The 13,812-nt window shown below is 42.7% G+C and overlaps 1 protein-coding gene across 3 annotated transcripts in view; it reads left to right on the top strand.

The window, feature by feature from the left end:
- LOC127489004 (uncharacterized) overlaps positions 1-13,812 on the top strand; it is a 115,342-nt gene that overhangs the window by 74,857 nt on the left and 26,673 nt on the right. Inside the window, exon 1 of one of the 3 annotated variants that reach the window (XM_070063863.2) lies at positions 13,618-13,783. The exons of 1 other annotated variant lie outside the window; for it this stretch is intronic. In XM_070063863.2, the coding sequence (XP_069919964.2) occupies positions 13,704-13,783 (80 nt within the window). In that variant the 5' untranslated portion in view covers positions 13,618-13,703. Of the gene's footprint in view, positions 1-13,617; positions 13,784-13,812 lie in introns of those variants that run through there. One more of the 3 variants, XR_016226099.1, reaches the window with a different exon arrangement.

Raw genomic sequence — 13,812 nt, forward strand, 5'->3', positions numbered from 1 at the left:
CAACACACTTTTGCTTTCTTTTTATATTTTATTCAATTCTTTACTTAATTATTTTTGTATTTGAAGGACAGAGAGTCTAGTAGTGGTGGGGAGGAGAGAGAGAAAGAGAATTTCTCATCAGCTGATTGATTTCCCAATTGCCTACAACAGCTGGGGCTGAGCCAGGAGCTTACAGTCCAATCTGGATCTCCTCCCACATGCGTGTCAGGGACCCAAGTACTGGAGCCATCACCACTGCCTTCAGGGTGTGCATGAGCAGGAAGTTTCAGGAGTGGAGTGGGGACTCACACCCAGAAACTGGGATGAGGGATGCTGGTGTCCTACGTGGTGTCCTAACTGCTGCACCAAATGCCCGCCCCAGACAGCAGACTTCTAACAGGGAGTTGCAGGCTGTGTCCTCATCACCTAGTTATGAAGAAGGCCTTGTGGTCAATGTATGTTATGGTATTTAGCTAACACTTTAAATCTCATGAAAAATTTAATACACAGTATGTAAATGTGTACTGCATTTGCACAGATAATGGTGTGTTTGGATGAGGTCACGGGCATTAGCACAAAGGGGTTGTTTAACAGTTATCTACCATCCCCACTTGTCTTCAAATACTGTGATTGAGATGGAACTCTAGCACATGAAAGCACTTGTTCACAGAGCCATTTTTAGAATATAAATTGATATTATAGCAGAAGCCCTCTCTTAGCTCAGCATAATAGATAGGAGCCAGCATGTACTCCTGATCCAGGTTATGTTATGAGAATGAATTATTTTATTGACAGCTCTTCTAAGTAGCATTAGTGCTAATTAATGAAGAGATTTAATGTAATATTGATAATATTATGCATGCAAAATAGCATACTTCATCTCAGTAAAATAATTAAAATATACTTGAGGATGTTTTACATGCTACCCGCACTTGAGAGTGTTTATTGCTTGTTACTGAGTACATCAGCATTAGCCAGGAATGCCAATGATCTCATAAACATCCTGTATTCAGAATTCTGAAAAAAATTCTGAACAAAGGCATTTTTTAAGATTTATTTATTTACTTGAAAGTAAGAGTTACACAGAGAGAGGAGAGAGAGAGAGAGGACTTCCACCTGCTGGTTCATTCCCAAATTGGTCGCAACAGCTGGAGCTGTGTCAATCTGAACCCAGGAGCTTCTTCCAGTTCTCCCACACGGATGTAGGGGCCCAAGGACTTGGGCCATCTTCTACTGCTTTCCCAGACCATAGCAGAGAGCAGGATGGGGAGTGGAGCAGCCGGGACTCGAACCAGTGCCCATATGGGATGCCAGCACTGCAGGCAGTGGCTTTACCCACTAAACCACAGCGCCGGCCCCAGGCATGTTGGTTAGTGGTATGGGGTTTCCTTTGGTAGAGGTGGAGAAGTCCCAGGATCAGATATGACAGTTGTGTGACACTGTGGATGTACTAAATGCCACTCTGATTGTTACAATGCTATATTAGTAATATTTATTATGCATTATATGCTTTTCTGCCACAGCACAACTCAGTTGTTTGGCGAGCCCCCACCCTCATCCTCTATGGACCAATCCAGTTTGCTTGTCCTCAGGCTGGCAGGTGACATAGGAGCATCTTACACTCTGAATGCCCTAGGAGGTTGGGTCCACATTTTGTTTTGTGCTTTCCATTTGTTATCACTTTGGCCCCAGGTTTTTCTCATTCACATCTGAATTCTATAACAATTTAATGCAAGGGAGTCTCAGAAAGGTCACAGAAAATGGCATTACTTCAATGCAGAAAAACCATCTCAGATTTTATATATATATATATAACGGCTGCTATGGCTGGCGCTGCAGCAATCTGAAGCCAGGAGCCGGATGCTTCTTCCCAGATCCCCCCCCCCCCATGCGTGTGCAGGGACCCAAGCACTTGGGCCATCCTCTTCTGCCATCCTGGGACACAACAGAGAGCTGGACTGGAAGAGGAGCAAGCAGGACTAGTAGCTGGCGCCCCAACCAGGACTAGAACCCAGGGTGCTGGCGCCACAGGCGGAGGATTAGTCAAGTGAGCCACAGCACCGGCCAAGCTATCTAGTTTCATATTGAATCAGACCAGTAAGAGTACTCTCTGCCCACTGTTACTCTTATCTTGTCAAAGATGTTAGAGGAATGTTTTTGAATTCCCCATTTCATATGATATTGGCTGTGGGTTTGTTATGTATGGGTTTATTAAGTTGAGAATTTTTTTTTCCATATGCATGTGTTCATGATTTTAATCATGAATGGATTTTCTATTTTATGAATCCTTTAAGCTTTGTGGGGAAAATGTGCTAATAATCTAATTGGGGTTTCCCTTAAAAGGGACCATGTGCATTTCTGATTCAATTCTGTTTCTTTTTTTGTGGTGTTCTTTTGAGTACAAGCATAAGGTGACAGAACTTTTCCTGGTCACTTCTCTCAAGGACTTTTGAAGCCTCCTGTACATCACTGTCCATATATTTCTCCAGCCTGGGGAAGTTTTCAGCTGTTACCTCACTGCACTGGTTCTTCTTCTCTCCCTAGTGACTGCGGAAATTTGAATACTTGTTTATGTTGTGTTCCGCTGGTCTCAGGAGGCCATCTTCTCTTTTGTTCCTTTTGTCTGACTGGTATATTTAAAAAGACTCATCTTTGAGTTCAGGTATTCTTTCTTTTGCTCAGTCTAGTCTCTGTTGTTGAGATGTGTTTGAGATTCACTTTTTTGACTGAATCACTTCATACTTTCTAAGATTTCACTTTAGTTCTTTTTCAAGGTCTCTGTCTCTGTTGAAGTTTTCATTCATTGATATCATGCATCACTTGCATAACATTCAGCTAACTGTCCATATTCTCTTGTGTCTCTCTGAAGATCCTTATAGCCTGTCTTTTGAATTCTTTATCTGGCATTTTACTCACCACCTTTTCTTTGTGTTCTTGTACTGTAGTGTGGTTATATTCTTTTTGGGTAGCATATTGTTTTACTTTTCACTCTTCTGTCCCTATGTTGATTGTTGTACATCTGATAGATCAGTTTTTTTGTATCATTTTTAAGGGATGGTTTTCCAGGATTGAAGGATTTTTCCTGAATGTCTGTCTTTAGGTGTTGACTATGTAGCATGTTTTTGTCTCCATTTCAAGTTAAATACCATAGCGGCCTCTCCGTATAGCTTATTTTGCTGTAGTTCAGTACAGCAGCATCAAGGGTGTGGGGTCCACTGGAGTTGCTTGGCCCCATGGTATGGAATCTCTCAGCCACCACTAGAGTGAGGGAACAGAGTTGCAGAAATGACATTCTTTCTGGAAGCACACGTGGCTGGCTCTGTGAGTGGGCCCAGTGACGGCTCACCACCCATCACCCAAATGTGATACAAGAAGTGCTAGAGACCATTGCCTGATGGGCCAGAGCCCCAGGAGTCACAGTGAAGCCCATTAGACGGGGCAAGCAGACCCCTAGTCACTGCCAGAGGGTGGGGCTGGAGCTGCTGTATTGTATTTGGGGCTGAGATTTGCAGGCCACAGGACCTCCAGAGGGGCAGAAGTGACAGGAGTAGTGCTGGCGCTGGGCACTGATGATTTTTCTACTCTTTTATTTATTTATTTATTTACAGGCAGAGTGGACAGTGAGAGAGAGAGAGAGAGAAAGATCTTCCTTTTGCAGTTGGTTCAGCCTCCAATGGCCGCCGCGGCCAGCACGCTGTGGCCGGTGCATCGCGCTGATCCGAAGCCAGGAGTCAGGTGCTTCTCCTGGTCTCCCATACGGGTGCAGGGCCCAAGCACTTGGGCCATCCTCCACTGCACTTCCCGGGCCATAGCAGAGAGCTGGCCTGGAAGAGGGGCAACCAGGACAGAATCTGGTGCCCTGACCGGGACTAGAACCCAGTGTGCCAGCACCGCAGGTGGAGGATAAGCCTATTGAGCCGTGGCGCCGGCCAATTTTTCTACTCTTAAAGAGAACCTGTTTGTGTTTCTTGTGGTAAAATTTCCAAAACTATTTCCAAAACTCCACCTTGACCCCAATTTAAGAAGCAGACTCACAGAGAATGATTAATAACTGTTCACTTCCACTGAACTGTGATCCACTGGGTGATTCCAACTATGCCAGAAATGGAAGCTAGGAACTAAATCCAGGTCTCCCACTTGCATGGCAGTGATAGATTTCTGTGAGTCGTCATCTGCTGACTCCCAGGGTCTTCGTTGGCAGAAAGCTGGATTCAAACTGAGGCACTGCATTGTGGGTGTCTCAATGGGTGTTCCAACTACAAGGCAAAATGCCCACACACAAAAATGTTTTTAACTGTCAAGGCACGTCACCTCCAGCCTCCAGCAGTTGGACAGTTACCATGGAAGTGTCCTTACCATTTGCTGCATTCAGCAGCTTCTCTCTTCCTGGTAAGCTGGTATTTCTTGTAGTGGCGTATATTTCTCATGTTCAGGGACGCTGTTTTCCTTATGACCTCAATTCTTGGGCTAATCGAAGAAGAGAATTGGTGTTAAGTATGTTGTACTATTTTCTTGTCTTTACAAGTGACTATTCCATTATTTACATTTTGGAGCAGAAATTTAAAATTTCCTTTCAAATTACTTAAAAGAAAAATCACCAATTACAGATGTATAACACCTTGGTGTTAGTAGATTCATGTAATTGTGCAACCATCACTAGCATTCTGTTGTGAAAATTTTTAATGCCTTCCAAAGACCAGGGAATCCTCTTTGTAGTCATTCATTTCCCATTCATTGATCACCATGGCTGCAATTGAAAAGATCAAAAATCTGGAAAACAGGTATCATCAAATTTGAATCATTAAATTTGAATTTTATTAGATTATGCCTTCATCCAATCGATCTTTTTCCTACTTTTGAGATAAACAGAGGAGAGATCTCATTATATCTATTGGGAATAATTTAAGGAAACAAGCCATCTAATAGAGCAGAACTGAAAAACCTAAAGGAGAATGGTGGAGTAAAGTCATAGTGAATGTGTTTTCTTAAGTAGTATTTAGTGTGTTCCTTAGTCTCAGCCTGTCAGAGAGTGGTTGAAAATCAGCTGAGTATTAATAATAGGACTTTCTGAGCTCTGATAAAAGAGTAGTCCCATCTCATATATTTGAACAGTGGAAGTAGCTATGTTTGATCTAAATAAAGTAAGCTGAAATACAGATAGTGGTTTCTGGGTGATGAGTTACATTCTTGGGACAGGGAGCCTTGAGGGCAAGGCTTGTGTGTGAATTCTGCTGCCAATCAGTTGCCACAGGAATTTGCAAAATTCTCACGGCAATCATTTTCCTCAGTTTGTCAAGAAATAGGATAAGATCTTTGTACCTCTCTGGGGTCCCTTCTTCCGAGATTTCTCTGAGTTCCTGGGGACCAGGGATGTGCGTAAAACATGCCTGGGGAACTGAAGATGAGACCTGATGTTTGTCTTTACTCTGTGTCTCCTGCAGCAGCCTGGGCTTAGTCTACATTCTGAGCTCAAGAGCTGAGGGAGTGCATCAGAGAAAGCATGTTTGGGGGACAGGAGTTAGCCCAAGCAACACCAGGTGACATTAGAGCAAGTGGCACCCAAAGAGGGTGTGGATAGGGATAAGCCGAGCCAGAAACTTCAGGGGACTCTCACATATGCCTGGTCCACTATCCAACTCCTCCAGGGGCATCCTGAGTTGAGCAGTAAGGACTGGGAGAGGAACTTATTCCACAGTGACGTGTGTACCTGTCCAGGGAGCTGCTCTGATGGACCCAGATTAGGTTTACAGGGAGTGGATGCACTGCCTCCTGTAGGATGAGGCTGTGAGCCTGAGGCTCTGACCAGACACAGGAGCCTCAGTTCTGGGGCTGTCCTTGCAGGTGATGCCCTCTAAGGAGAGTTGACTTAGAGAGAGCAGGTGGAACTTGAGGAAGGGATGGGTATGTCTGTTCTTACGTTAAATAGTTCTTCCCTAAAGTCAGGTATATCAGGGTAATGGGACCCTTCCTCTGAAGTGTTGGTACTAAGGATATTCTTCCGGGCTTTGAGTTGAGAAAGACTTTACACACAGTACTTTTTAGCTGTGACAAGTATTTGGGATTCAGCTATCAATGTGTTGCTGCAGAAACTCAAGACCGTGAATGGTAGATCACAGGTTGTTTTGCTAACAATGTGATGTTTCTGATACACTGGAGCCTGGCAGGGTAAGACAAGCATGTTGGCGGTCATGATAGTAAGATGAGGAGAGGAAACCTCTGTGCCATTGTATTTTTTTATTTGACAGAGTTAGACAGTGAGAGGAGGGAGAGAGAGAGAGAAAGGTCTTCCTTTCGTTGGTTCACCTCACAAATGGCTGCCACGGCCCGAGCTATTCTGGTCCAAAGCCAGGAGCCACGTGTTTCCTGCTGGTCTCCCATGTGGGTGCAGGGGCCCAAGCACTTGAGCCATCCTCCACTGTTTTCCCAGGCCACAGCAGAGAGCTGGACTGGAAGAGGAGCAACCGGGACTAGAACGTCACACCCATATGGGATGCCGGCACCGCAGGCAGAGGATTAACCAAGTCAGCCAAGGCGCCAGCCCCTGTGACATTCTATTTCACTGTCCTTCCTTGGATGGTGCAGGGTCCTCCTTAATGAAGTGGGTTTTCTGCCTCTGTGCTGAGAGCACTGTACACTTGACAGGGCCTTAGGGCAGGAGTCAGTCTCTCAGGGTATTGCCATCACTTTGACTCGATGTTGACACACAGAAATTTATGCTGCCAAGATTGCCCAGGAAACTAATGTTAATTGTAACTATTATGTCCTGGCCAGCCAGGGAAATATGAAGATAATATAAAAAAATCAAAGGACATCTTTTTCATACTGATGAAATAGGATTTGTTCTCTCCTTTATAAGTTAAGTAGAATCCAGCCCTCAAGATTCTCTCTCAATATAAAAAAATAAGTGTATATCAGCCATCTTATGAAAATTTTATAATTCAGTATTTTATCATCAAATTATAATTTATGTAAGTAGAAGTAAAGTAACTCCAAAGTTGATAGTGAGGTCCATGTAGCAGAATCTGGGGTTGAAGGTCATTCCATCATGGTTTTTATGCTTAGAAAGAAAAGAAATGACCTCTGTGTTGTTTATCTGCTTTTCCAATCCAGTTCTGTAACCTGTCTCTCACTGCCTATTGAAAACACCTGAATTCTAAATGAATCAGGCCCATCTCAGGTATTTCCTAGCAAACTGAGGGTCACACATGGTGCCAATTAATGGGGCTATGGGGAGATAGGGGTATTACAGAGCAGTCCTGTCAAAAATATCTTAGTGTCCCTTTCTCTAGTTTAGCCTGGGTTATCTGTGGGTGAGAATACCAGTAGTAAAAATGCATAGGCTCTTGTCGCATAACAGGAAGATGGTAATGAATGCTGTTGTCTGTCATGGATGCCGCTCATCCTCCCAAAAATTGAGGACCAGAAAGGTCTAAAGATTCTTCTGCACAGTACTTGAGTGCCCCCTGTAGTATGGGGATAGACAAGTAAACAGTTGTACTGCCTGGGTAGCGCCTGACTTAAAAAGAAATCACTGGGGGTCTGCTCAGAAAGTGAAATTTTACATAATACTGCACATAGATGGAATGAAGTTTAATTCAGTGCAAGATACCTCAGCATTCAGCAACGGAGGCCCCTCCTGTTGTGATGGTTGTCCATGCCAAATAGGAAAAAGAACTACTTGATTTCATTGGTCTTACAGAACTAGGAGGACCTGAATGCATTTCAGCAAGTTGAAAAAACAGCTCTGCCTCCAGGGGCCTTCCAATAGAATTGGTTTCATTGTGAGTGCCATACAAGGGGTAGAATAGAGGTAATAATATCCTTGAGATGAACTGACTGAGAGCAGCACTACATAATTTCGAATCAACAAGGAGAGAAAATTTTTGCCTTGGTAGACATTGCACATTGAGCCCACAATCTGCAATCATCCTTTCACAGAATATATTCATTGTTACAGCTGCCTGTTACAACTGGCTAGCAGTGATGCCAAGGCAAGTATTCATTACAAAGCCAACTTAGTTTAGTAAGAATCTCAGTGGGTGACCCCACGATCATACACTACTTCTGTTTTTTATAAATAAATAGTGATTTTTGAGCAATTTTACCCATTGCTACATTTATTCCACCAATAACTGCTATCCTTTATCTTTGAGTGGTTAGACATACCCTATGGACAAATGGGTAGTTTGTAAGTCTTCAGAATGGTTCTGAAGGCATATATTGATAGGAGTCAATTGTATTACAATGGTAGTAATTTGGTGTAGAGAGCTCCAGCTCTAGCATTGCTCATGAATCTAGACACACAGGTGGAAATACACCTCACCAGGAGTTAGTATTGTCTTCTCAAAATCACCTGGTGATTCTAAACACTCAGCTTTGAACTGATTGATGTTGTATCTTTCCCTTTGAAATAAGCACGCAGCTTCTGCCGAGCCAGCTTCAGGCTATTGAATAACAGGAAAAAAAACTGCCAAGTGTTGCCAGTTAAAATTTGCCTTTGGGTTTAGAAAGACTTACCTCCACAATCGGTCTGTGGCAGCCCTAAGCTGTGTAATGATGGGAAAATTACTTATCCTCTCTGAGCTTGTGGTTTTTTTTAACCTTATAACAAGAAGTGGCATATCTTAAAATTGTGATCAATGATTTATTAACAGTAAAGAAAAATAAAGACTCTTACAGGAGGCATCTAGCAGAGTCCCTATCACTCAAGAAATGGTACTATTTTTCAGTTACTATCTTGTCTGCTTTTGGTGGTTTGAAGGAAACAGGGCCAGTTATAATTTGCAGAATTGTTTCTGTTTATTCTTTGTCCAAAGTGCATGTCAAGGACCAAATTATTTGAGTCATTACCACTGCTTCCTAGGTTCTGCATTGGCAGGAAACTGGAATCTAGGGCAAAGATGGAAGTTGAGACCAAGTACTCAGGTATGGGACATGGGCAACCCAACCAACAATTTAACCTCTAGGCCAAATGTCTACCTCTGATTCCTAAATCTGTAGTTACCCTGTATCTTTTATTTTGGTTCCTTTTTCTTCTCCTCCTCCTCCTCCTCTACCTTCTTTCTGTGGAGATAGGCACACTACTTCTGCTTTTGCAAAATTACTTTCTTTTCTTATATCTAATGTAACATTATTTCAAAATGTGATGACTTAATAATATATTATTTTCTTACAGATTTATCTTTATTTATTTGGACTAGAGAGGTAGAGACAGAGAGAGAGAGGCCTTCCATCCGTTGGTTCACTCCCCAAATGGCTACAACAGCCAGAGCTGGGCTGATGCAAAATCAGGAGCTAGGAGCCTCTTCTGGGTCTCCCATGTGGGTGCAAGGGGCTCAAAGACTTGGGCCATCTTCTGCTTTCCCAGACCATAGCAGAGAGCTGGATTGGAAGTGGAGCTAGAACTGGCGCCCATATGGGATGCTGGCACTTCAGGGTAGGGCCTTAACCTGCTGTGCCACAGCACCGTCCTGAATAATATTCTTTTAAAAGGGTTATTTATTTGAAAGGCAAAGCTACAGAGAGAGGGAAAGATAGACATTTTCTTTATTTTTTTAAGAAATGTTTGCATCCCTCATCAGGGCCACTTTTAATTCTTCTTGATTTATTTGACAGTTACAGAGAATCAGAGAGGGAGAGGGGAGGGGTGGAGAAAGGTGTTCTGGCTGCTGGTTCACTCCTCAAATGGCCTCAATGGTCAGAGCTGGGCATATCTGAAGCCAGGAGCCAAGATGTTCTTCTGGTTCTTACACACGGGTGCAGGGGTAGAAGTACCTGGGCCATTTTTCTACTGCCTTCCCAGGCCACAGCAGAAAGCCGGATTGGAAGTGGGGTAGCCAGGGTACAAACTGGCACCATGGGCACTTGCACTGCAGGTGGTGGCTTTACCCACTACCCCACAGCACTGGACCCCAGAGAGACATTTTATACCCTCTGGTTTATACCCCAAATGGTCACAAGAGCTCGAGCTGGGCCACTCTGAAACCAGGAGCCTGTAACTGCATCCTGATCTTTACCATAGGTAGCAAGGTCCCAAGGACTTGGCTCATCTGCTGCTCTCCCAGGCACATTAGCAGGGAGCAGCTGGGACTTGAACTGATACTTGTATGGGATGCCAGCCCTGCAGGTGGTAGCTTTACCTGAAATGCCATAATGTTGTCTCCAGGAATAGTTTGTTTTGCACTCTCATGTCTCAGTGGATTTAGTGAGCTTTCTGGACTCCGTTGATCAGTTCCTGTCTGTGACCCTTCAGGGGGTTATGATGATGTCAATTGAGACTACTGGTGTTTGGGCTCACTCAGAAGACTGGTAGTTGACACTGTCTGTTAATGGGACACTAAGATTATAATGTGTTCTGCTTTCTTGTATTTGTTTAATTTTTCTTTTTGCAGATCTTGGAATCACTTATTTTTTAATTTTATTTAAGTTATACAAGTTTCATGTATTTCATATATACAGATTTAGGAACACAGTGATACTTGCTACCCTATCCTCCCTCCCACCCATGCTCTAACCCTTCTTCCTATTCCATTCCCACTCTTAATTTTTTAGCTTTTATTTAATTAATACAAATTTCATAGGTACAGCTTTAGGAATATAGTGGTTCTTCCCCCACAGAGCCACCCTCCCACCCCAACTCCCGTCCCACCTCATACTCCTCCCATCCCATTCTTCATTAGGATTCATTTTTAATTATTTTTATATAGAATACCAAGTCTATACTAAGTAAAGATTTCAACAGTTTGCACCCATACAGACACAAAGCACCCACACAGACACAAAACGTATAAAGTACTGTTTGAAGACAATTTGCAGCAGTGGGGTGGCTGGATCATAGGGTAGGTCTATAGAGGTATCTCCATACTGTCTTCCACAGTGGCCGCCCCTGTTTACATTCCCACCAACAGTGGACCAGAGTACCTTTTTCATCGCATGCTCGCCAGCCTCTGTTATTTGTTGATTTCTGTGTGAGTGCCATTCTATGTGGAGTGACATGAAACCTCATTGTGGTTTTGATTTTCATTTCCCTAATGATTAGTGATCCTAAGTATTTTTTCAAGTGTTTGTTGGCCATTTTATTATTATTATTTAAAAGGCAGAGTGACAGAGAAAGAGGGGGAGACAAAGAGACATAGTGGGAAAAGAGATCTTTCTCTGGTTCACTAACAGAATGGCTGTAATCCCTGATGGAGTCAGGAGCCTGGAACTCCATCCAAGTTTATAATGTGAGTGGTAGCACTTAAGTATTTGGACCATGTTCAGCTCATTTTCCAGGTGCACCTTACTGGTCAAGAATATATTATGGGGCCAACTAGAGTTCAGAAGATATTGGGGGCAGGCGCTGTGATGTACAGGTATAGCTGCCACCTGGAGTACCAGCATCCCATATGGGCACAGGTTTGAGTCCTGGCTGCTCCACTTCTGATCCAGCCCTCTGCTATGGCCTGGGAAGGCAGCAGAAGATGGCCAAAGTGCTTGAGCCTCTGCCCCAGCGTGGGAGACCTGGAGGAATCTCCTGGTTCTTGGCTTCAGATCAGCGCAGCTCCTGCCATTGCAGCCATCTGGGGAGTGAACCAGTGGATAGGGGACCCCCCCCCCTTCACTCTTTCTCTGCCTTTCAAAAAAATAAAGACTTTTACAAATGATATTACAGAATGCTGGGTGAATGTGCAGAGGGTGTAACATCTTTTATATTGGAAAACGTTGTTTTCCAGTTTTGGAATTGTTGCCAAGAAGAAGTAAAATATGCCAAATACATGATTTCCTGGTGTGTATTACCCCTAGGGTAGACATATGCTGTCAGTGTAGCCAAACACAGACAGCTGCCCTCAGCTGGAAAGAAGCTGCTAAGTTGTCATTTCTGGCAGTGACTTCAGCAGTTGTAAGGTCACTGAGCTTTCACAGGCAGCAGTGCCTGCACTGGTACGATAGTGACACCAAAAGCCTGCATCAGTGACAGTGGGAGCCTTCGGTAAGCAAATCGGAAAGATCAAGATCTGGGGACAAGTTGTAGTTTAGAATCTCAGCCACACAGAGGACTCTATTTGTGTCTTGCTCCTGGTTGTGGTTCACTATCTTCTTCAGGGGTTCTTTTGTATGCTGCCTATGATCTTTCAATGGACTTTTCAAAAATTTCTTGAATCAAGGTTTAATTCTCATTTTTTATGTCTTAGAATTCTAATTCACACAAAATAAATTATTTTAATGTTGTTTTTATGAGGCAATAAATCTTGGTCTAATGCTAAACTATATACCGTGATCATATCAGGAAATCTGTAGTCAGAAACAAATAATTGCATCATTCTAACATTTTGGATATTGGTATTATTATATTATTCTCAAACATATGATATTTCAGCTTTACTGCTGCTTTTTGTTGAGGCTTTTGAAAATAAATACCACATTCCATAAATGTTTATTGTAGTATATGCATGGCTTAGCCCTTAGAGTGCTTGTATTCCACTACAGAAATAAATTTGAAAAACAAAGATAAGATATGCAATATATGTATATAACTTAATTTCAACCTTTTCTCATTTTGCCTTCAAAGTCTTTTTTGGTTAAAATATTTTGAAAGAAGTCAGAAAATATTCTAGGGAGTGCAACTGCTGAGTAAGGCTTTCAAAAGGCTGAGTCATCTCACCTGAGCTGCCAGGAGTCAGAAAGCAGAATATTCATGATAGTCGTGATTCCAGGAGCAAGAAGTGAAGGCAACTCCTCATAAACAGCATTACCAAAAGCAGTGGGTTAAAATAAGTGAAGTAAAGGAATTGCTCCAGAAAAAACTAACCCATCAAATTTTCTCAGGCTATCAAAGGTGTTAAAATAAGTATCACATAGCAGAGTACTGGTAGCAATGCCACATTGCAATGTTAACTCTTGTACAGATATTTAAAGGAAGATTACCAAAAACATGAAAAAAAAATCTGAAAGCACAGCTAAATGAAAAACCAGAAGGGGAAAAGCTGTTATCATATGATCCCCTAAAACAGACATCAGACTGGCAGTGAATCTTCATCGTGTTTGATATAATTGTAGAGCAGTGAATTTTTCTCTCCTTATACTCTACTCTCTACATTGCTCATGTCTCAGTTAATTGGCTCGATTCTCTGTACAGAATACTTTATATCAGAGGAATGTGTGTGTGTGTGCGTGTACAAGTGCATTCTGAAGAGGAAAGGAGACCATAAATAGTTGAGAACAAAGTACTATCTAAATCAAAATGCAAATGTCACTCCTGTCTCTCCCTTTGTATTTTCAGCAGCAGAGTTGTTTGCCAAAGAGTGACTATCAAGGCCTTGACTAATGTTCTAAGGAGGGCACAATGTTCCACTCCCAAAACAATGTAACCCAGTGGTTTTCAGCAAGGAAACTGCTAAATTTCCCAAAGGAATTCCTTACTGTTAGTAAGACTTCTGAAAATTAACTAGTGAGAATAAATGCCACGAAATCTAACATTAGTATTCTGAACTGAATTTGCTTATGCCAGACCTCTAAACAATAAACTGTGTTCTGCTGTGTTGCTATGCCCGTTCATGAGGCAAGCCATTTTAAAGTAAAGCATCTTGGAGATTCCAAAAGAGCAGAATGGGGAAGGGGTGTACTGCTTTAGGCTAGGGGAAAACAGCAAAAAAAAAAAAATAGTGGATGAAGTATATTCTTAGGGGAGACTTGGAGAGCAAACTACAGGAAGTGCTGAGGAAGGAAGAAGGACACCGTGGATCATGGTGGAAGGCCCACGTGGACGCAAAGCAGCAAGCACAGACACAGCACATGACCCCAGGAGCTGCATCAGCTTTGGAGAGTGAATGAGATCAGAGTGCAGAAACCTGT

Source organism: Oryctolagus cuniculus, chromosome 19, assembly GCF_051225735.1.
Source record: "Oryctolagus cuniculus isolate XC-2025 breed Fujian yellow rabbit chromosome 19, ASM5122573v1, whole genome shotgun sequence".
Taxonomy (NCBI): domain Eukaryota; kingdom Metazoa; phylum Chordata; class Mammalia; order Lagomorpha; family Leporidae; genus Oryctolagus; species Oryctolagus cuniculus.